The sequence below is a fragment of the Lepisma saccharinum genome, chromosome 5 (genome assembly GCF_977018435.1).
Source record: "Lepisma saccharinum chromosome 5, izLepSacc3.1, whole genome shotgun sequence".
In the NCBI taxonomy this organism is placed as follows: Eukaryota; Metazoa; Arthropoda; class Insecta; order Zygentoma; family Lepismatidae; genus Lepisma; species Lepisma saccharinum.
This window is the reverse complement of record NC_139233.1, coordinates 11,304,000-11,328,083: the sequence shown is the minus strand read 5'-3', so window position 1 is coordinate 11,328,083 and position 24,084 is coordinate 11,304,000. Positions and strand designations below refer to the sequence as shown.

At 37.3% G+C, this 24,084-nt stretch overlaps 1 protein-coding gene across 1 annotated transcript; it reads left to right on the top strand.

Annotated features, from left to right (window-relative positions):
• The first annotated feature begins 199 nt into the window (after positions 1 to 199).
• On the top strand, positions 200 to 11,901 carry GMF (Glia maturation factor). The gene is made up of 5 exons (XM_083122160.1): positions 200 to 395; positions 4,448 to 4,544; positions 6,642 to 6,691; positions 7,094 to 7,226; positions 8,135 to 11,901. Exons 1-5 carry the CDS (start codon positions 393 to 395, stop codon positions 8,272 to 8,274), a joined length of 423 nt encoding a protein of 140 aa, XP_082978286.1. The 5' UTR covers positions 200 to 392; the 3' UTR covers positions 8,275 to 11,901.
• The last annotated feature ends 12,183 nt before the right edge of the window (positions 11,902 to 24,084 follow it).

Below are 24,084 nucleotides of genomic sequence, written 5' to 3'. Positions count from 1 at the left end.
ACTTGGAAAATATCAACGTCCAACCACATACGCTTTATTATGATGTATAAAATTATTTTTCCGTACAAATTATATGTTGTAATATTAAATTATAATCTAAAGAGAAAGATACATATTTCTATCTACTAGTTTCCCTTCATGACTTCTGTTTATGGACAATTTCTAGAAAGTATTTCTATTCTGAACATCACACCGGAAATAAAACGAAGACTCCGATCGGATATAAACTTCCTGTTTGTTACTGCATTTGCATGTGAGGTGTCTTATTGTGCGAATGTATTTTTCTGTACCATAGTACCCAGTAATTTGTTTCTTAAGCCACTTTCATACTTTACGTTTTGATTTACCGTCTGCACTCAGTAGAACTATTGCCTGTCTTTCATCTTGAAAACATGGTACTGTAGTTTTTGTTTTGTTTTGTGTTAAAGTTTTGTTTCTCTGAATATTAAACTTTGTTGTTAATATTGTGAGTTAGCTGTTGTTAAAAGGACTAATTTCGCAGGCAATGAATACGTGCCGTGCTTAAAACTATTTGATATTTGTAACTGTGTGTTGGCAGGCATAAACGAAGCCTCAATATAAAATGCCCATTATCTGAAGATATTTATAGAAGGGCGTGGTATGTTTCAAGTACAAGAGTGCAATGCATCATCACGAAGGAATACATCGGATGCAGATATGCATAAAGTTTCGAAATTGATGAATAAGTCCTGTTGGAACACTAACAGAACTTGTCTGTGAAACATTTAAAAAATACTAACATTGTATTATGATGAACACCAGGCACTTGTCCAGGAATTCCTTTTCAAGGAGGCTGAACACGATCTTTTCAAGGGGTATAGATAGAACCTCAACATTTGTATGTTTAAGGCCTTGGTGGCGAATGGGTTCCAAAAACGGGGGGGGGGGGGGGTGCAAGGTTTAGCATTAAGAAGCCATAGTGTGAAGGCAAAATAATGGAAAGCTGCTATCCCCTAAATCGTCGCCACAGTTTAAGGCTGCCATTTTAATCAGAACGTGAAATCTGAACGTATTTTATCACTCGACTCCTCTGTTTCCATGTATTAACATTGTTTGCCGGAAGCATCTCAGTATGTGTGTTTGTCCATTTCTTCTCATCAGGAATCAAAACATCTATGGTGTCTTTTAGTGTTTTTACGAAGCTGTTACACATGCACAGGATGGACAATCCACTCGACAGCACAAGATTCAAACTGTGGGCTGCGAACTGGACGCAGACAGCTTGAATATTTCTCTCTGTATTGAGCCTGAACACAACTAATGTGTCTTGTCCTCCCATGTTTGCAGCTCTTATAAAAGCCAAAAACCCACCAAATTGTTCATATTCAGGCCTAAGCACTTGTAACTGTTCAGAATTGTCTGTCAGCTTCCGCAGTCTTCTCATATGTCGGCACGAAACAAAGGAAGTCTTCGAGAATACAGTTGGATCGCGAAACAATTAATGCACAGTGAAAACCCTTCCGTTCCCATCGAATGTTTCGTCTCTCAATGTGATCAAATGCTTACTCATTTATCTCCACTGACATGCGCAAGGGGAGGGTTGGTGTTGTCATAACCCCATTTGATCCATTATTCATTAAAAAAAAAAAAGAACTTCAAAAGACAGGAAAAGATGGCAAAATGAGGACTGGCCACAAAAAATTGTATTCCTAACCCTTTCATTATATTCTAGAACATTCTGCAGATAAAGCGATTCATTAATATTGCCAGTAGTTCGACTCCTCTTATTCAAGAACGTTCCCTCTCGCGCTTTCCAGAGAGAAAGAAATTACAATGAATTGTCCTACTCGTGGCTCTACCTTTGTTGTACAGCTTCCAAATGCTGACAAGTCTTTACATAATGCTCAAGTTCGCTGCGACAACACTGAAAGCGCAACGTGCAATATTATCAACAACAGGGTTATAAAACATTCTCCATATTGCTTTGATAAGTATTATATCAGATGTGATTAGCACCATGCCCTGGGCTGCCTTTACCCTCCAGTTTCCTCATACTATGCTGGATGGGCACCAGAGCTGCTTGAACAGGTGGAAAAAATCCCGGGTGTCTCGCATGGTAGTCAAACTCCATAATGACTGAGCTAAAGTGACTGATGGTTATGCACACAAGATTTGTAGTACAATTCGCAGTCTTCCATAGTATTATTTAAATAGCTACAAATAATAATATGCCATAAGGGCTTTCCAATAAAAAAAAGTGGCCCTATTCCGTGTAACAAATTAATTAATTAATCTAAAAATTATTGTTTTTTTAATTGCATTAAGGTTTAAATGTTCGTGAATGCATATAATTTGCATATTTCACCAACAGAAATTACTAGCCTATGTTCACAGACAATGAAGTCAAACTTTGCTAAAGTGTCTCACATGTTACACATTTTCATAATACCTTTCATGCATTTAGGCTATGTCATCATATCAAGTTTTATATATTTTTTTATTTTGTTAGCAGACACCACAAAGTACTTCATAATTCCATGAAATTATGAATATTTTAATCCAATCTCATGTCTAGAACATTACATTTTATGTGTGAAATATAGGCCTGATGCTCCTGTATTTCAATAATCCGTCCACAAATTGAAACATGGTTTCCTTGTCACAAATGCACCACATGTATTGTATGGAACAAAATGAAAGTGAAACTCAATTATGAGATTTTAAATTGGAATTATTTTTTTCAAGGGTGGAAGTATAGTTATTCTTACTGCCATTACCATTTTAAACTTTCCCCAGGAACTCCATAGTGGGCCTTTTTTTGCCCATTCAACAGAAAGAACAGATATGACACTTCCCAACTCAGGCTGATGTACTGCATCAGTACAGAAATCAAAATCATTTTCCGCATTACTTTCAGTCTTACCGCACTGCCTTAAACATCTTCAATTTATGGAAGCCATTGAGCGATAACGTAGCTGTAATCTGTAATGGATAGTCGTGATAAGAATAGCACCAGAAAAGTAAAAGAAAGAACTGCATATGATATTCGTGACAAATGTAAACTGTATCATGGGATCTTCTTGCACCAATGTAGTAAAATCACACATTGAGTTAACAAAAGGCTTCAGGGATGGTAGTGAGAAGTTCAGATGTGAAGAACAACAAAGTGAAAAATAGGATGGGGGTATGCTTGCACTGCACAACACTGATTGATACTTAAAAAGTTATAACTTTGAATTTACATGGAGGTTTAACATAGAAATAGCACGTCAAAGGTAATGAGATTGTGAATGTTAATTCATTGCATTAAAATTAAGTAGACTGTCAAATATGGTGGAACAAAGTAAATTATTTTACAACTCCCAGTTGATGGATATACGTGCACCAGTTGAATGTGATATGAATTTGTGACGTCTATGTGCAGCTTTGTTTCTTGGGAGAAAAGTTCCTGTACTCTTCTCAAGTTTGCTTCAGTGACAAATAAGTATGCAAAGTTAATTGTAAGAAGGCTCCTCTGTAGCCTTTGGTGTGAGCAGGCGTGGGTTTGATCTTGAGTGGGAGCTCCCAAATGTTGGTGTTGATCAGCATTATGAAGACAATTGGAATCAATAATAGCAGACTCAAATCTAGAAATCGCTGCTAGGGTTCTGAGAAAAAGGGGCTCGTTTGTGAATTATTTTTAGTTTTGTCTACCCGTGATTAATATACTGAAACAGTATATTCAATTTGTAAATTAACTTTTGCACACTTTGCTCAAGAAAAATATTTGAAAGTTAGGGTGAAATTGTAGTTCCACATATGAATCTCAGTTCTGGAATAGCCTATCTAAAATTCCTGGAAACATTTATTTTTTTTGATTATATGGTATAATATGAAATAATGAAGTACTTACCTGGGTTCTGCATTTTACTCAATTTTTTTTTATGTAACTCATATTTTATCTTTTGTTCTTTTGCTGGAGTGCTCATTAATGGAGATTTATTTCTGTTATAGACCATAAAAAGTATAAGATTCCTGCTGTTTTTATTTGAAATGAAGAATGCCAATTTCCAGACTGGGATAGGGGCTGACTAATAAATAGATTCCATCACTTGTAGGTTTCATGTTTTTAATATTTAGGCCTATACATTTTGAGTAAGGTTTGGTTGCCTTAATATTTAAACATTTTCCATCCCTTTTGTATATTTGTTTTATTATTATTATTATTATTATTGCTCAAGTGGAAAAACTTACTTCGAACTGGTGCACTATGTTGGCCAATATTTTCCTTGATCTCAGTACACCTTTTGAAAATCACCCATCAATGAGAAGTCAGATCACTTAAGAAGTATTTAAGGGGAAGGATAAGTTTCTGTCATTCCAGAGTGTTGGTTACAATGGAAATGAAATTAAATCGTGCCATTTATTGTTAACTTAAATGCATTTGTGTCTGTAAATATTTAAACATATAATTTTGCTAAAATTATCAATTTCATTTGCTTTCCAGTCTCATGGGGTTAAGGTGTGTGATATAGAGGAAGATGTGAAGGAAGAATTGAAAAAATTTCGTTTCCGCAAGGAACAGACCAATGCAGCCTTGATTAGTAAGTACACACAAGGAAATTATTGTTTTTATGAAGCCTTTTTAAGCATGCCTAATGTCAATATATTAATGTAGTGATCTGGACTAGAGTATTTTGTACTGGGTGATCTCTGAATAAAAAGGAATGTTCATAAGATAATGATTTTGTTATGTTTACCTCACAAAAACCCTCCAGTCATCTGAAGTTTCATCTTTTGACACTAAATTTAGCAAATTCTAAATATCACCTGTAGCAATATTGTTTGAAAGTCACAGATTAAAATGACTGAAAATTGAGATGCTGGAACTCAAAGTTTATTTTCAATATTAAATATTATACCTAAAAGACAATTAGTGACAACAACAATTAACATCCAAAAAATTTTGCTTGCAACTATTTTTTAAGGAAATTCATTGTTAAATCAAATTTTACTGATTTTTTTTTTATTGTTCTGCGATTGCTATATTTCATTTGTGTTAATAAGACAGAGAACATATGTCAAAATGTTTGACATTTTTTTAAAAACATACTTTATGCTATGCAAGTGCAATTGCCTTAATATTTACAAGACCTAAACATGTTTTTCTTATAGCCGTAATCATAGAATTTTTTCGAGTGAGGACCAAGGAAGGTATCTTTTTCCAGGTGTATTTTTCCCCTCTAATAGTGTTGCCTCGTCAAATAACACTCCTTCAGTTTGAAGGTATCATGTTACTGCAACACTCTTACCATAACTGACTGTGACAGAAATGAAATTATTTGTGTGAAATTTATCCTTTTAATTTGACATTCATTTCCCTCCCTTGCCATATTTTAAACTCTGATGTACAGTCTGAGAAAATTACTGTTGTGCACTGTACATATATGAAATTGCATTATATGTGAGAAAAAATATTACGCTACGAAGTTCAATAGAACATACTTGGGTAAGAATTGACAATATAGAGAAAGTCTCCAATTTTGTTAATTTTCGGTATACTAACTAATTTTGGCCTCCTAATCACGAATCTGTTGTAAAAAACCGGGCATCATGTCTGAAAATTGTACATTTTTATGAAATGTTGTTGGTTAGCTCCAAAAACCATCCACGGGTATCCCCACGAACCATTGACGTTAGCCCCAAAAACCATCCACGGGTATCCACACGAACCATTGACGTTAGCCCCAAAAACCATCCACGGGTATCCCCACGAACCATTCACATGAGGTTAGGTTAGGCCTGTGAGGTTAGGTTCCATTAGCACTTATTTCACCCCTAAATTCATCGAAAAAATAGGGTTCGTACTAGAATTTAACATCATAAATCATTTTCTTGTAAAACAACTGCGTGGTTGGAAACAATGACAGGAGATTACATTTTCGTTCAATACGCATATACATCTATATAGCCTATATATATATATATATATATATATATATATATATATATATATATATATATATATAGGCTATATATAAAAATTCAATGGGCTTCTTTACAAATTTTCAGACGTGACCCCCGGTTTTTTACAACAGATTCAGGATTAGGAGGCCAAAATTAGTTAATATACCGAAAATTAACAAAATTGGAGACTTTCTCTATATTATCAATTCGCTCCCATAATTGTAACACCTGAAATAAACAGCTTCTAAAGCACCAGGCTAACATTAGTTCAAGAAGAACCCGAACAGATGGCAATTAAAATATTCAATAACCTACCAAATGATATAAAACCAGAAAATATGACAAGTTTCAAAAACAAATTAAAAAGCTATTAGTTAATAAGGAATATTATAGCGTTAGAGAATATCTGAATTGTAAATTATATAAGCTTTGTAATTATATTTTTTTATCTGAACTGTACTGAACCCTCCAAACACCAATGTATATGGTTTATATGGAGTAATAAAATTCTTTTACCATTGTCTGGTTTGCCAAAAAGGAATATAATTTGTATGTTGTAATGAATACATTGACTTTCAATGGAATTGTTACAACCCAGAAGTGTCCGTGACTGTACAGTAAGTGGTTTTTTTTCTCATGATTTTGTCTGTATATTTTGTATAGTAAATATTACTTATGAGCGATTAGGTAGTTGTAGTTTATAGACTTGTTTAACATTATTTTTTTGCTTCCAGTGAAAGTTGACCGTGAAAAGCAGAGGATATGTGTAGATGAATTACTTGATGTAAGTAAAATAACGTGTGTGATAAAATCGAATGTAATATACACAAATATGTTGGTAGAAATTTATTTAGGAAAATAGAAGCAAAAATTTGAATATATTTGTGGCAATGAAGACTACAAAACAACTTAAATTTCGTGCCTTTTTGTTATTTTATGAATGTGATGATATAATTCGTGTACACTGTTTTTTTGAAAGTAAATCTCTAAATACTCATTGTCTTTTTGATGCAAAACTTACTGTAGTTACCTGGTCAATGATGAATTTGGTTCTTTCTTACTGTTCTATTTATATTGGATACCTAGGGTTAAGGGTTAATATATTTCTACTGTAATTTGTTCAATTAATTTCCCTAGAGGTATTTTACACATGAGAAAATTACAATGAGGCATGTTTGGATTGCAGGATGTGACTGTGGAGGAACTCCGAGAAACACTGCCGGGTCACCAGCCTCGCTTTGTGGTGTACAGCTACAAGATGGAACACGGAGATGGCAGAGTCTCCTACCCCATGTGCTTTATTTTCGTCACTCCTAGAGGTAATCTTTCTGTTCGTTTGAATTGTTTTTGAAAGATTTACACGGCCTTGTACATTTCAGAGTATTTTTCATCTGAAAATGGTGACCTTACATGGTGAGGCCCCAAAAAAAGTCTCCCTGGAATTTTTTACAAAGTTTCTGTCATTTGTATGTATCTTATTTTGATGAATGATCATTAGATGGTATTATTTATTTAAAGTACAGCCAAAAAAGAAATATATTTTACTTATTGTGTTCAAGGTATGTGAAGTGCAAATAACACAGTAGAGCGATGGATGCATTTTAGCAAGTTTTATCAGTATGGGTACATAGCATATGCATTTTATATTTATTCATCCACACTACTCTCAATGATAAAGAAAACAGAACATACTCATGCTGAAGAAAAATGTCACTAAGTAAAGGAATTAAATTTATAAATAGTACAAAAGAAATAATTCAGTATTTTACCAACCAAAGGCAAACTGAAAGAAATGCATTACTGTACTTGAACCAGCCAGAATAAAACTCGTAACATTTTGTTTCAAAGCTTTATTTCTGTATAACAATGGAGACATTGCATATACAGATTATGTGAAAGAAAGGAAAATAAAGAGAAGAAAAATAAAACTGGTGACCATCGTAACATCAGACTTGTCATCTGTGTTATCTCACCTGATGAAAACTGTTTGGCACATAATGGAGATGCACTGCGTAGAAATTTCCATGAGAAATGCAGGCTCGACCGGGACTCAAATCAATCCAGGTTTCTGGAATTTTGTGCCACTTCTTTACCAAGTCAACCCTGCTTTCGCCTAATTTTTTTGCTCTTGGTGGCCTTGGCTCCCGAAAGCTGTTATACCATGCAATTTAGGCTTAGTTGTTGGTACTAAAGAAATAAGTGCATTGTGTACATGTTGTCATTTCAGATAGCCAGACTGAGCTGCAGATCATGTATGCAGGCACCAAGCTGGCTCTGCAGAAGGAAGCTGACCTAACCAGGGTGTACGAGATCAGGGAGCTGGAGGAACTGACAGAGGAGTGGCTGGTGGAAAAGCTCAGCAAGTGAGGTGCGACGTGAATGCTCTGTCATAGTGCCATTCCGATCAGGGTCCAAGGACAGAAAGTTTTATGCCAGTATGCACTGGAGCTCTGCCATACATATAATGCTAGTGGTATTAACAGCAGTGTAATTATGCCAGATGCACTACGCTGTTACTATAAAGGGAGTGTATGTCCCGAAATGATTCAGGTATAATTATGCAATTACTTCGTGAGGTTTCCATGTGATATCAGAAATGCCGTCAATAAGTCATGATTTGTTTTTCATTTTATATATTCCTGCCTTTTTGTATTTCTATAACATATATATTTGATTGAAGAAAAGTTATCTCTGTATGTATAGTGTACAGACATTTCACTGTATTTTTATTGTATTGATTTCTTTTGCACTATGTAATTAGATTTATTTGTAGATTGCAATGGTAGTGATTGTTTTTTTTTGGTGCAAAAATTGTTGAAAATAAATGCAAAGAAAAGTACAAGAAATCTTTTGCAGTGCCACCTTGTGTGTAATATGATGCTTGTATAGTTGGGTATTGGGATTTTATATGCAGTATAAAAAAATGTATGTAGTCATTTAGAACTGATTTGTAGAACTTACGAAGAATACATCCAATTCTATAGTTGCCTTGACAAGTCTCATAACCTGAGAAGTAGCTGTCACTATTCTCAACAAGAATTTTCAACAACATTATTTATCTAGTTTGAACATAACTGGGATAGGGAGAATGCAGTAATTGCTTCCAATTTTTGCCTCTCCCTTCACTTCAAAAATGAAATATGCAAATATGTTCCATATTACTTGTCCAACTTGCTACTATTGCTTCAGCTTTGTGAGTAAACTTCTAATTCAGTTTACGAATGATTTGTTATAAATAATATATATACTAACACACCATATTTTATTTGTATTTCTTGCTCATATTTCTTTTGTACAATATTTTTCCTCCATTGAACAGTCATACTTTGTTGAAGCAGAAACAAAGATCCACATTGTATAGAGGAAGTATAAGGTTTTGGAATTACAATTAAAACACAGGGTTTATATGTATATGTATATATACACACACTTATGGGTTTCAATTTGGGTTTGGGGGATGGCATCTCCCCACACTTCGAGCCAGGGTTGCCCATCCCTCCCAAGGCCCATGATGCATTCCTCCCCAAAAAGGTAGAACATCCCCCCCCCCCCCCCCCCCCCGTTTATGCCGAATTAATTACTCAGATTATTTTTGTCACAAAATTTGCAGGAAAATATAATACCAAGGTGCAAGAAAAAAAAAGTTCAGCGGGAAGGGGGATGGGGAACAAGTACCAGGATAAAGGTACCAATAATAACAACAACATTAATAATGGCTTCGTTATTAATACTACTACTACCACCAGTAGTAGTAGTATCAAAGACGTTATTATCCTCGTAAATTACGCAAAAAGGGGCTAGAAGTGTGTGCTAAAGCATTTGTTTGGAACAAACAATTTGACCCCCTGTGGTTGCATCACTGTATAGTACAGACATATTTAAGCAATATATGTTTACTTTAGATACTTTAGGTTCACTGCCATTGTTAGTCAACCTTATTCTGCTCAGTTTGTCTGCTCGACTAACCTTGTATTAATGCGAATACCATGCCCCCCCCATCCAAACTGATTCTAAAGACATAAGGGGTGGTGTTGCATTTCAACCCTATTGCCCGATCACCCACAGGTAGGTAGAAAAACTGTCCATAAAAATCAATAACAAATCAAATGATACGATACCCCCCTCCATTTTTGTGTGAAGATATGTAGAATTGGTATAAAATTTTGTCCCCCAAAAAATTCCCATGATTCAGGCACGTCATGAACCACCCCCCTCCCCCTGTGGGCACCCCCTGCTTTGAGCTCTGGTTTTAATTGTAATTTTTGTTAGTTGTCAAATCTAGCATGGAAATTGCGCAAACTGTGTACAAAAGAATTAATTTTTGTCATCAATGTAAAGAGTAAAATTCTTATTACATGTATCAGCTTGCAGGGTGATTTCAGAGTTGAAAGTTCTGGTCATCTTACATCAGTGGCATGCACAAGAGGAGGGAGTTGGTGGGGGTCGTTTGGTGACTACAAAAAAAAAAAAAGTATATCCCCCCGTCCCCCTTGCATTCCTTTGAATATTCTGGGCACTCTACTGCCGTACATGGTTTCTTCTCTATTTGTATCCATGTCATCCATTTGGCAAGATGATCCAGATATTTGGTACATTTCAGCATCCATAAAGATGACATCATTTTATTAAGTTTAATATCAATTAAGATCTCTCTTTAAAATTGTTTCATAAGTCCGTTGTTGTAGACACACATACTCAGAGGACTCTTCGGTAAACTAAGTGGGGTGCTCTGAAGTATGGCCTGGCAGAGAGAACTCTGGCATCTGTAGAGTACAACAGCCTGGCAGGGGAAAACCCAATGTGCTATTACGTGCATGAGCTTACAATGCAGCCATAAGAAAATGTCAGACACATCTGTGGTTCAAACTGCAAGCTGATACATGTAGTGTGAACTTCAAAGTTGTCATTGATAGTGGAATGGTTAATCAAGAAAGAAAGGTATCAACTTGAAACCACACTGCAAGCTGATGCATGTTATACAAGTTTTACTCTTACGCTGGTGACAAAAATAATTATTTTGTACGCAGTTTGCACAACTGCAAATATCTTCTTCCCAGTGATACCATGCCAATTTCTTAGGCCACTGACAAATCAGCCAGTGATACTGTATGCTTTACTCAGCTCGTGAAGAAAGGGAACACGCTCATTTAGCATCAAGTAGCCAATTGATCACTTGATTTGCTCCGATACTTGACATGCCCCAGAAATTCAGTTCAAAATCAAACCTGAACAAGTTCACAACCAACTTCATGCAACGAAAACCAGCAAACAAGTGCAGCTGGATACAGGTGGTATTTAGCCCCAAAATGCATTTTTTGCATGGTATTTATGGATACATATATTTCTTCCCATTGTCTGCAAATATTAAAGCAGTGTGGAATTCAATGTGTGGTTCTAAATTTAAAAACAAGCAAGTAAATCATGGGCTTATTCCAATAACTTGTTTCAGTGCGTTGCTTTTCATGTGTAGTTGATCCTATTATTTATTGTTTAGTAGCATCATTCAGAACATTTTTTCCTTTTATTTTTGCATATATCAGGCCAATATTTTCCAACATATTATCTCCTTGATCTGTTGTTATTTAATGTGAATCAGTGAATATTTTTGACATAACGATCTTGCTACAACTGTTAAGTTTTTGGGTAATTTTATTCTATGGAACCAGAAGCTGTGTGTACCATTCTGTTGTTAACTGCAGTTTCAATGACTAGTTACAAAACATTGTTTTCATGTAGCAGAACTGACTTTGTGGTGCATCTTGTAAAACTGTTGTCATAAAATTGGAAATGATAATATATGTCAAGAACCAAACACTTTACTTATAATTTTTTTGATACATCATGATATTGTTAGTGGTTTCTGCAGTCCAGTGGTGCTTGTATTTTTTTATGTTTTGTTGTATTAACTAGAGAAGTGAAAAAATGTGAGAGAATGCATATTTTCTCATAGAATTTAACTGTATCCTATGCAAGTAATATACTTTTGTACAGAGATTTTGCATTTTGATATTTCTCTCAAAAGAAAAATATTGGGTAGTGATAATTCCCCAGCATGAAATTTATTCAACTTCGTGTATTTTTATTTGTTTTCTCATGGAAAGCTGTGGGTACACGAGCCACTTTTGCTTCAAGTGAAAATTACTTAAAACTACCCAAAATTGGAAAAGAAGGTGCATAAATGATACCAGGAAGATATACGTGCAATAGAAATTTAAACCTGTTCCACCCTAGTTGGCATGGAGAGTATTTACAAGTTGATTCAAAAGTTCTTAAAAAACGAAAGCCATTAGAAATGGCATTCAACTATTTGGGAGACTATGTAACTAAAGATGGACACAAAATCTGGATAACAGATATCTGGATTTCAAATTATCTGATTGCTTGGATGCAATGGATAATCTGGGTATCCAGATAATACAAATATCCTGATAGTATGGATATCTGGATAATTCGGATCCAGAGAGAGCAGATTTGATGAATGATTTGCAGAAAATCTGTTCAGTGAAATACAAAAAATGGCGAATGAAAGAATATGTGGATAGCCCGTAAAATATATAAATGATAAATCTATCCAGGTAATGCACACATTTGTATATCCAGACATTTTGGATAATCGAGATATCAGATATCCAGATAATCCAGAGAACTTGGATATCTGGATGATCAGAATATCCTTGGTCGTGACGTGACCACTGATAATCATCCCCGGTACCTTCACTTACTTTATATAGGGGCCTCCCTGATGGTGCAGTGGTAGCGTCATTGCCTTGTAATCAAGGGGTTCCAGGTTCGATAACCGGTGAGTGGCACATAGTGGTTCGGATCCCACTTTAAACTGTAGGTCCAGTCCCGATTAACCTTACTGTGCATAAAGTGAACTTAAAACAACAACAGGTCTTTATGACCAGCAGACGAGGTGGAGCCTTGGCCACTGAAAATAATCCTCCAAGGCAACAGATTTTATAATCCATAATATAAACCTTAAATACGGAGAAACTAGTACTCACTTTTATCCGCGAAGCTGTTTTTTCTTCTTTTTCGATTAATTTCAGTGGCCACTGCCACCATCCTCGTTGGAACTTGCTGCGCTGTTGCTTGGCGTGCGTCTTTTGTTCGTAGTTCTCTGGCTGCCGTTAGGTGCGCTGTTCGTCTTGGTACGTCGTCTGCTATTTCCGGGCGATAACTGCTGCAGTAGTGGAATCCAAGTATGGTGCGCTTGCCCGCTATCGATGTTTAGTTCGTGCGGGAAGTGCATTATGGCGTGCGTTTCCTTGATTTTGGTGTCTATGAGCGTGTGGGCAGTGTGTTTGACTCGAACCTGTTGAATTTTATGGCTATTGTATTTGATATGTCTAGCAAGACCAGTAGTGGGTTGGGCTTTTTTCGCATCTGCTAGGTGCTGTTGGATTCTTTCATTGACAGATCTGATGGACCTGCCGATGTAATGAGCCTTGCACTCACACTCAGCATCATATACACCTGGGTTGTCAAGGGGGGAGAGGAAGTACCGTTTGTGCTTGTTCAGTTTGTCAGTTATTTTGGAGTTGGGTTTGTGCGCTACTTTGATGCCAAATGGGAGAAGGGCTTTGGCTATGCGGTTGGAAGTGGTGGGATGGTAGGGGAAGGCAAACCATTTATATTGGTCGCTGGGGGTTGGTTGTGGCTGGGTTGCTTGTGGATGGGTTGATTGTGGTAGGTTAGGGTGTCTGACCTGTATTTCCGCCTTACTGCACCAAGTGGAGAGTTGTGATTCAGTGTAGCCATGCTTCAGAGCTATTTCTTTCTCTTTGGTCTTTCATACATTAATCTTCTCACACCCTCCATCCTTTCCACATGTCCTAACCATCTCAGTCGCATCCTCTTGATTTCATTCACAATATCTGGCTGCTGATATAGGTCCTGGAGTTCTTTGTTTGATCTTATATGCCAGAGTCCCCTTTCATTCACTGGTCCATATATTTTCCGTTCCCATACGAGTAGGTTTTTCTCATCTTGTGCTGCTAGGCACCATGCTTCTGCTCCATACATAACTGTGGGTCTTAACTACAGTCTTGTAGAGCCTTATTTTAAGATGTTAAGACTTGCTATTTGATCTGAATAACTTCAAGAGGGTAAAATAGCATCTATTGCCTGCAGCTATTCTGTTGTTTATCTCTGCACTTATGTTATTCGTATCTGTTAAGATTGTCCCTAGATATTTGAACTTCTCAACTCGTTCAAATGTCCTGTTGTTTATTTGTTTACTTTTAACTTCTTGATATTTGCTCTTCTCCCACGTGTGAATTTGACTCGTAATTATTATTGCTCGGACCACCCCCTCACCTTTGAATGGGGGGGGGGGGGTCTGAACCTTCCCTGGGGCAGGGTGCAGGGGAGGGAGGTCTGGAGCCCGCTGCTAGTTCCACCTATGTCTTTACATATGATTCATATTTTTTGAAAGATATTGCATTGCTTGATTTCCCTAATGCCTCTTATCTCACGGTCTTCTTACCATAGGATCCGGGCTTGAGCCCTGGCCTTTGCGTGAGTTTCTTTGTAACGACCCTTCACCCGTTTAATTTAATCAATGTTCATCGTCATGTTAGAGATTAGGTAAAGTGATTAAAGAGCAACACTAAATAACAAAAATACAAATTATTTCCTCCCAGTGCATCTTCAGGGCACTGCGAAATCAGGAGTCTAGAGTTCTCTGTTTATGATTGTCCCTCATGACTTCCATAAGCTCATTAGCTACTTTTTTATCACAATTAAATCTCTACAAATAGAAATAGTGATGGGAGGTGGCAAAAATTCAACACAGCAAAAGAAACTTGTAACTTGTAACAAATGACACTTTTTTGTAGTTCTTCAATAATAGTTGTTTGGCTTCTTGAACTCTGGGAGACATACTTAATTCCAAATTATTTCATTATTCACGGCAGAGTACAACACATACGAACAAGAACACGCGTTCGTCACGGGCTCGAATCCCAGCCTGGGCAATGGTGTTTTTTGTGAGGTTCTTTCATAAATTTCATCATCATTTTCATGATAACCAAATGTGGTAGAAAAGCAAAGTAAAATAAACCAAACCAACAACAACAATAAGCACGCACGTTCTCTTGCCAAAATAAATACATCCGTATTTATGACTATTTAGCTTACCCAATTGTTTTCAGTGGAGGCCATTATATTAAAATAAAACACTGCTAAAATGAGAGTGAGTAAATATTTGTTATTTAATCATTGTATCTCCAATATTTGAAAAAAGAAAGCATAACATATCCAAGTATTTTCGTCTGCACATAATAGGTTCCCATTTCATAAATAATAAAACTACATCCTATATTATACATATATACAACATGTAAAAAGCTGTGGTATAAATACAGAGAACATAAGTACTGCAGAAATTTCTTCTCAGAGTTCTTCCGAGGATATATAAAGGGATCTAGGGGAAACCAATCCTTTGTCTGTTGCTATAGGCGATAGACTGGGTACCTGAAGCCACGACTTTTCAACAATTGAAGCAAGGGGACTAGGGAGGTTGAGGCAGAAATCTTCCCTTTCCCTTCCGGCAGCTGTTTCTACCTGAAACTCAAGGTAACAATATAATAGGCTGTCTCTACCTGAAACTGGTGAGGCGGTGGAAAAGCGAGCTATAGTAGCTCCTTCCAGCCTTGCCCGTTGATCACACTGAGGAATGAGGACTTGAAGAAAAAGTGTTGCATATGAATTGTGGCTTCAACAAGACAATAAATGTGATTTGAAAATAATTAGATGTGAGATTGATTGGTCTATCACTGCTAGACTATTCCTCAGTGCACGTCACTGGTTTTAAATGCATACAAGTACCTTCTGATATACTTTTTCCAAGCTCTTTTCTTCTTTTTAACTTCCTTTTTAACAGCATTGCTTCACCATTTTGTTCTTTTCTTTTCTCCTCCTATTGTGGTAAGTCCGCACACCTCTTCTGCTTTTTTAAGCAGAGTTGTTCTTAACAAATTCCATCTCTTTTCCAATTTATCTTCCCCATTAATTTCTTCTCTTATGCTCAATTCTTCCCATCACTCTTCTTTCAACTTCTGATCTTTTCTCTGGGATTCGTAGTTGGGCTACTTTTATTTTTGTGTATCTTTCTGTTTTCTTGGTTCTTTAAATCCTGTCTTCATGATGAGTAGTTTATGTTCAGTGCTTAGCTCTGCACTTCTATATACCCTAACATCCTGTACTGCATATCTCATTATCCTAGCTTATGTAAAGTAATCTATTGTACTTCTCGGTCCTCTATTTCCAGCTTCAAAAGTTATTTTATGAACCTGCTTGTGAGGGAAAAGTGTGTTACCTATGAGCAAGTTGTTATCTATACAAAAGTTTATCATTTAATCTCCATTTGTATTTACTGTACTTTCAGCTCCATGTCTTTCCATACTCCCCATATCCTCTTTCTTTCTTCATTTCCTATCCTACCATTCCAATTTCCCATTATCACAAATATATATATATATATACAGGGTGTCATTTTAATGGCGCCCAAGGACCACGAAAACATGTAGAGGACATGTAATAGTTTGCAACTGTGAACATGACAGTATATTCGCTACTGATTCATCATTAGATTGTTACTGTGGTTGTACGTGTTTTAGCCGTAATGTAACAACGTGAACCTCGGATACTTCCCTTATCAGCACAAAAGTACCACATGGCATCTGGACACAAACCTGTTATCAACCTTGCAACGAGATTTGCAAATATTTGACATGTACCTGGGCGTAAACAGCCACATGTAAGCTGTAAGTCCAATAAAATTTGTTTTTGTTGTTGTTGATATTTGACGTGTAGGCTGAGACAAAATCCGATATTGACACTTCATTTTGAATACTTTTTTACCGTTCTCATATCGTTGGTTCACTTCCCCCTTTCCCGGAGATGAGTGCTGATCTTCTGGCTGGTAGGCTATGATGTTCGGTCTTCTGGACGCGTTTCTCGCTTCGTTTTAACAGCTAATAATGTGGTTGGTAGTTGTCATTTTTCACAAAAGTTGCGTGTTACTTTCACCCCTGCCGTGTGCTGTTTCGCAGCAGGAAATGACGTCACAGATACGATCAAATGTTGTGTTGGGTTGCCAGCATCCAGGCGGCAAAACGGTCTTTTTTTGAATGGCTGTAGCGTCGAATCGACGCACCAACGAGAAAATTGGTTTGTTTTGATATCCTCCATGCGAATCTGTGGTCCGTGGGCGCCATTAAAATGACATGGTGCGAGAATCACAGAGCCATATGCCTGTCGTCAGTAGCTATGAACGTCTACACAAGAATTCTGGAAATGAAATTACGAAAGGAAGTGGAAAACAGACTAGAAGAGCAAGCTGCATTTAGAAAGAATCGTCAGACACAGAATCATATATTTACACTGCAGCAAGTCATTGAGAAGGCATTAAATAAAGCCCTATCACACGGAACTGGATTTCTATTTGGAATGCTCTAGTTGACGCTGGACTGGCTACCCATTTGCTAGTTTTCGCCTCACACGGTACTTGTTATATCGTACTTGTCGATAGTCTTTCGTTTCCATAATGGCGGCCGCGCGAGATGTAAACAACGTATCACTTCACACTTTTAAAATACGATAACTATCCAACCGAGAGGAATATCGCATCGCATTAAATGGTTTTAGGTAGAGAAGAACGGCGCTGATAAAATACGTACTTTACAACGTTTACTATACACGTATGGAAGAATATTTTAGCTTTTTCAATTGTAAACTTGCCTTTCGTGTTGTATGCACTCGGAAGCCACAGACAAAAAAAGGCTACTTTAGAAACTCACAGAATATCTTCACATGGCCAAACTTTGCTCTGATTGGCTGTTCCACAGAATCTAGTCGAAGAAGTTAGAGTGCGCGTCAAATCTCCTGCATATGGCCTTGAACTGCTGAACAGCACCAGCGAATCACAGACGTGCTGCGTTGCCTAGTTCAGAACCTGTTTCACCTCGCTACTAAATCGTGTACCTGGCGCTCGGATATAAATATATTATTTCAAGTGTCCGTAGTTCAACAGATGGAAAGATAATGAATTTGCGAGTATGTACGAAAAACAAGCGTGATTGTAGCTTATACCGTTCCCTCTGTAGAAGCAATGTCATTATAAACGTATTTGCATTGTATCGTTTTTGTTCTCCCTTCGTTCCTGTTGCATTCCGAAACTTTCCGATTAGAGAAGGGAACAGGGCAGGTTCGTTCCCAGTGATGGTAGAAGGAGAAATTGACGAAGAGGATACCGTCACTGTTCGTTTTTCCCACGTTTTTAGTGTGTGTGTGTGTGTGTGTGTGTGCAGCATGTCGTTGAGTAAACCAAGTGGTAGTGATAGCGAGAGAAGAGAGAACAATACAGTGTTGTACAAAGCCAGGCACGACGGGTGATTTTTCAGGTGTACAATTTTTTTTAAAAAAATGTTCGAGTGAAGAAGAGAGCAGTAAAATTGACTTTAAGAAGTGCCAGGCTCTAACAGCTCAAGCGTGTGGTGTGAATCAAGCTACCGTTTCTCGGATATGTTCGGGGGCAAAACAATGTGGATCGGGGCCTGCTCCAATGTTTCAATCACCTAGAAAGCACATTAACGTACCAAAAGAGAACGACAAACTTAGATAACTTTGAAAAAGACGTAGTTCGTAGAACCGTCTTTGAAATTTACGATTGTGGCGAATTTTCTACTGCCAAAAGGATAACGTACTCTTTACGGGGCAAAATATCTTACAAAGGCTGTACAACTTCCACCTTGAGAATATTGAAACAATTATGCAGTCCCTCTGGCATAATCAGGTATGTTCTTTTCTTCCATTAAGTTTATTATATGTTATATTATCTAATGTTCCGTGCTCTCCGTGACAAGGCGTTTCGCTCAACCACGCTGTCTCTTTTCCGTGTGAGATTTCGACATGGCACCGCTGCAGTGCGCTGCTATTGGCTATCGCCATATGCAGGAGATTTGACGCGCACTATAGTAGCAATTAGAACATGTCCTATTCCTCAAAACCAGTCAAGCAGTCAGCCAGGCGGCCATGATTACTACCCAGAAAGTTAGTTCATCGCCAACTAACTAGAAATCCAGTTCCGTGTGATAGGGGCTTTAGGAAAGAGAAGCTCGTATGGCCTTTCCAGATCTGAGAGCAGCTTTCGATATGGTACCAAGAAAACAACTATGGGATGCACTGGTGAAAATTGGAACATCTCCTGCTCTGGTACAGAGAATAATACAAAGTATGTACAAGAGAGTGAAAGGAACAGTCAGATTAGCAGGGAAATGCTCAGAGGAATTTAATATAGAAATAGGAGTAAAACAGGGAGACAGCCTGAACCCCCTTCTGTTTATTATCGTAATGAACCAGATCATCAAACCATGTAAACCAAGAATTGGGAGATACAAAGTAGGAAACCGAAAGATGAGACCAGTACAAGTACAATCATTTGTATATGCTGACGACATTGCCCTGGTGACTAGGAATAGAGAGGAGTTACAGAAGGCGGTAATTGAATGGGCAATTGCAAGAGAAGACAAAGGAATGAGCATGAACATGGATAAGGGTGGTGTTCAAAATGATGGTGGTGACAAAAGTAAGAGAATCTGTATCCCTAAATATACCGTGGAAAGAGAAGCAGCTGGAACAAGTAAACAGATACACATACCTAGAAACAATCATAACGTCAGATGGAAGAATGGATGAAGTAGTGAATAATAGGGTACAAAAGGCAAACCAAGTGTACTATCAACTCAACAATACATTAATTGGTAAAAAGGAAATAAGTGAACAAACGAAGATAATGATTTACAAGACAATCTACATTCCCACATTGCTGTATGGAAGAGCGAGCTTGACATTATTACCAAAACAATAGCAGATTTCAAGCAGCGGAGATGAGATACCTACGAAAAGTAGTAGGAAAGACTAGAGGAGATAGGATTAGAGACCAGTTACAGCAAAAGCCACTATTGGAAACTAGAGAGAAAGGCACTGCAATGGTTTGGACACGTTATGAGAATGGGGGAGGATCGCAAGCCTAGACAGGTGCTGGAGGCCAGACCAGAAGGGAAGAGTACGTGGATAAGATAGGAAGGAAGAAATGGAAAACAATGCCGGAAGTTCGAAAACTAGCCTTGGACCGAAAAGTGTACAGGACAGTGGCGCATGCAGGGGGGTTACGGGGTTTAACCCCCCTCCCTTGAGCTTGCGAAATAATATGAAAAATGCTGTGGAAAAAATTTAAATGGCCAATTTATCACAGTCAAAGATCTGGGACAATACTATTACTACTACTACTAGTACTACTTCTACCACTAATAATAATAATAATAATTTGCATTATTATTTCCATGCAGCACGGAGAAAAGCACAGCATTCCAAACACACGCGTCTTTCAGAGTGAATGCCTTGAAAAGTAACACGTATTCTTGAAAATAAAATATGAGGGCAACTATGATTTAAAAGAGAGAAAAGTTGTTTTGTATCTCAGTTGCAACAATGTTCAATACACTGGCGTACGCAGATTTTTTTTTTCGGGATGGGCTGGAATAGTAAATGTGGATATAGCACATGGCTTCGTTTTGGAGGGCAGGATGCATAATAAAATATTTCGTATTTTTGGAGCTTTCAGTCTGTTAAAATTGTATTAAAAGACAAAAATGGTAATCGGGACTCACTTTAAATAATGTTTCGCATTTACACATTTTGATTTTTTAAAGTTCTTAATGGATTTTTATATGAAAATTCTGATTTTCTCAAAATTTCGGTAGGGGCTGTAACCCCATCAGCCACCCCTCTACGTACGCCAGTGTTCAATGAACATGTATTTTTTTGTGTTAACAAGAGAATTAACCAAAGAAAGTTCTTGGTTCGTTGTAAGCGGCTAATGTATAGACAAAGGCTAGGCGGAGTCACTAGTCCGCCTTCCCATTGTTTACCGCAGCATGTTTGAATGTCTCTCTTTAAAATGTCTCACCTTGTTGACTAGACAATTATTCAAACGACAATAAGCTTAACTATTGTAAAATGTTTTGTTGGTAAGAACAGCGAGACAATCCAGATGTGAATTATCGGGAACATTTATGCGGGGATGAAGCCGGAAAAATTCCAACCAATTCCGGGAATCGAACCCGGATCTCCCGCGTGGTTGTCAGACGCTCTACCGACCAGACCACAGCAGCTCCTTGGATGAGTTCCATACTTTGATTATTTCAATTTATTTTAATATATTTTCTTGTTTTTATGGATTTTCTTCACACTTAAAATGTCCCACCTCGTTGACCATACAATTATTTCGTAACAAAGAAGCAAAAAAATGCTCCCACAATTTGATAAAAATCGAACGACTAGAAAGTGATATTGTTCTATTGCTTTCGTAAATACTATATTTATGTAGATCTCTACTACTTCATAGTAGTAGTGGTATTAGTAGTATTATTAGTAGTAATTCAGCTAATTAATTAATTATAAGTATTATTAATTATGAGTATTATTATTTAATTAAAGTATAATAAAACAATGGTAATGTGAATGTATATATATATATATATATATATATATATATATATATATATATATATATATATAACATTAAATATGTGTCAATTATTATCCGTATCCATTCCGTATAGGACGCCGAATTAGAAAATTAAATAAAAATAGGGAAAATATCATGAAAATAATTATATTTCACATATATGTAAGCAGTAACATCTCCCATTTACGTATGAAAGACAATGTCAGGCATATGTCCACCGCTACTGAGTCTGCATGCATTTATACGCTCCACAAAATTATTGATAACCTTCTCGCAGATGTCCGTCCCGATGCCTCCAATCACCCGTATGATTTCCGCCTTCAGTTCCAAAAGGGTTTGTGGGTTGTTGGCGTACACCTGTGATTTCACAAACCCCCATACGGAGAAATCACAGGCTGTAAGATCACACTCCACCTGCCAAAACCCACACCACACAGTCGTTCTCAGCGGATGGATGGATTTCATGCTCCTGGATTATTCGAGGATTTTCGGAAGGAAACCACAACAAAGGAGTAAAAACAATTGAGGCTACATTAATCATGTTGTCGCATGACAACAGATGCCAACATTGGTAAGCGAATTCACTCGATTCAAATTCGCCGTCCTATACGGAAGAACCTTTATTATAAAATATACAATATATTATACTGATTGTCCTTCATTTAAAATTCGATTGCAAATTGAAGATATTAATACACCAATAATGCTATGAACATCAACAATGATTAGCGTGAGTAAGGGAGGAGGGGAGAAAATTGAGAGACATTAAGAAGATAGTAATTTCCCATACAAAATTCACATCTTAATGCTATTGCGCGTTTTAATACTCGTATATTTATATACTTTGCGGTAGCTGACGAAAGACGATGAGAAATGGAGAGGAAGTATCAAGTCGGACTAATTGCAGTGTCCTTAGAGATTAGGCTCTTTGTTTTCCCTTCTTTGTGAATGTTTTCGATATTATTCCAGTAAAGTGTATTGGACTCCCAAACTAATCGATTATGTTTGTTGTTAGAACAAAAACTCTCCCCCCGGAAAAGTTTGGTGGGGGGAAATTTCAGGACAAGATCATTGGTGGGGGAATTCCCCCTGTCCCCCCGGGATTTCGCACCCTGGGTGCAGAAGAAAATTAAGGGGTGTGCAAGCACCCCTCAGTAGGTTTTACGTAATAACTGAAGTGAGATGTTTTACGTCATGATATGAATATTTTTGTTTGCCATTGTCTTCGACACAAAGCAGACGTACACCAGTTGTAGTTTATATTGAAATCACATTTACGTAGTCATAAAAAATAGTTTTAAGAAAAAGAAAGCGGCAGAAAATTGGAGAAAGGAAGATAATTAAAGAGCTAAGCCCCGCGACAGGTTAAGTTTGAAGTAGATTTTATGTATTAGTCCACTCGAGAATGGCACTCAGCATCTCCCGTGCCAGTCTTGCCTCAACCACGAAGCTGTTCATATCCAACACTGTGAGAAAATTGGCAGCATTACAGCTCAACTACATTCTGTGTGCACATTTTGTTCTCTATATGCGAAAAGTTGCTGCAAACCTAACTTGTCGCGGGGCTTAGACAGAAAAGAAAAGAGAAAATAGACATAAGTTGAGACATAAAGAGGGGGGAATACAGAACGTATGAACAAGGAAGAGAAATAAAAATTCTGTCGAGAGAGAAAAAAAACAGTAGGAAAGAAAACGAAAGAAACATACAGGAGAGAGAGAAAGAAAGAGAAATATAGAATCAAGACAGGGAGATAGAGACTTAGAAGAAAGAGAAAGAATAAGGAAGAAACAGAAATTTGGAGTGAACACACAGAATGAAAAGGGGGAAGTAAAAACGAGACCGGAGGTTCTAAAATTGAGAAAAGAAGATCGACAGCTAGAAAGAAGATACAAGGATATATAAAGAAAAAAAATTGCACATAAAAGTAAGGAATGGAGGAGAAGTAGGCCATTTTTCCTTTTCCAAGTGGGGCCAATTAACTCCACCCTCCCTGCGGACGCCCATGGACAAAATCACTAAAATTTTGTAATATTGATTTATGAAATGATGAAGAGGGCACGTAAATATACTCTCATTGGAATTCGAACCAGTAAGCCCTACAAATCCAGGAGTCCTGAGTTATAAATTATAATCCCAGGAAAAGCGGTTACTTGTGTTGCGATTGATTCACAGATAGGAAAAACGACCAAAAATCAATAACAAAAATATCATTGTTCCCCATTTTTGTATGAAAAGTAGTGGAATGCCAATAAACTACATAAAGTAGATTTTTAAAATAGTTTATTATCGGTAGTGACGATTGGGTGTCAAAACTCGGGGTCGGGGGGCAAGGATAATTCACTACCCTTAGCATTAAGAGGCCATAGTGTGGTGCTATGCACAGGGGAACACTTTACCTTTACTTTACACACTTTACCTTTAGTGTGGGACAAAAGTGACAAAAAGTAGAGGCCAAATCCCCCCCCCCCCCCAATCGCCGCCATCGTTCAATTAGCAAGCACCATCAGGACCGTCTGTTGATTAATTTCTTTTGTCACCTTTCAATTTCGTGCCTTGTTGCTTCTGCCGGCGTCTGCTAGATGTCACCGCTGAAGAAACGGTCTGCGAGGAGTCGGGAGACTGAAATATCCTGCGTGCA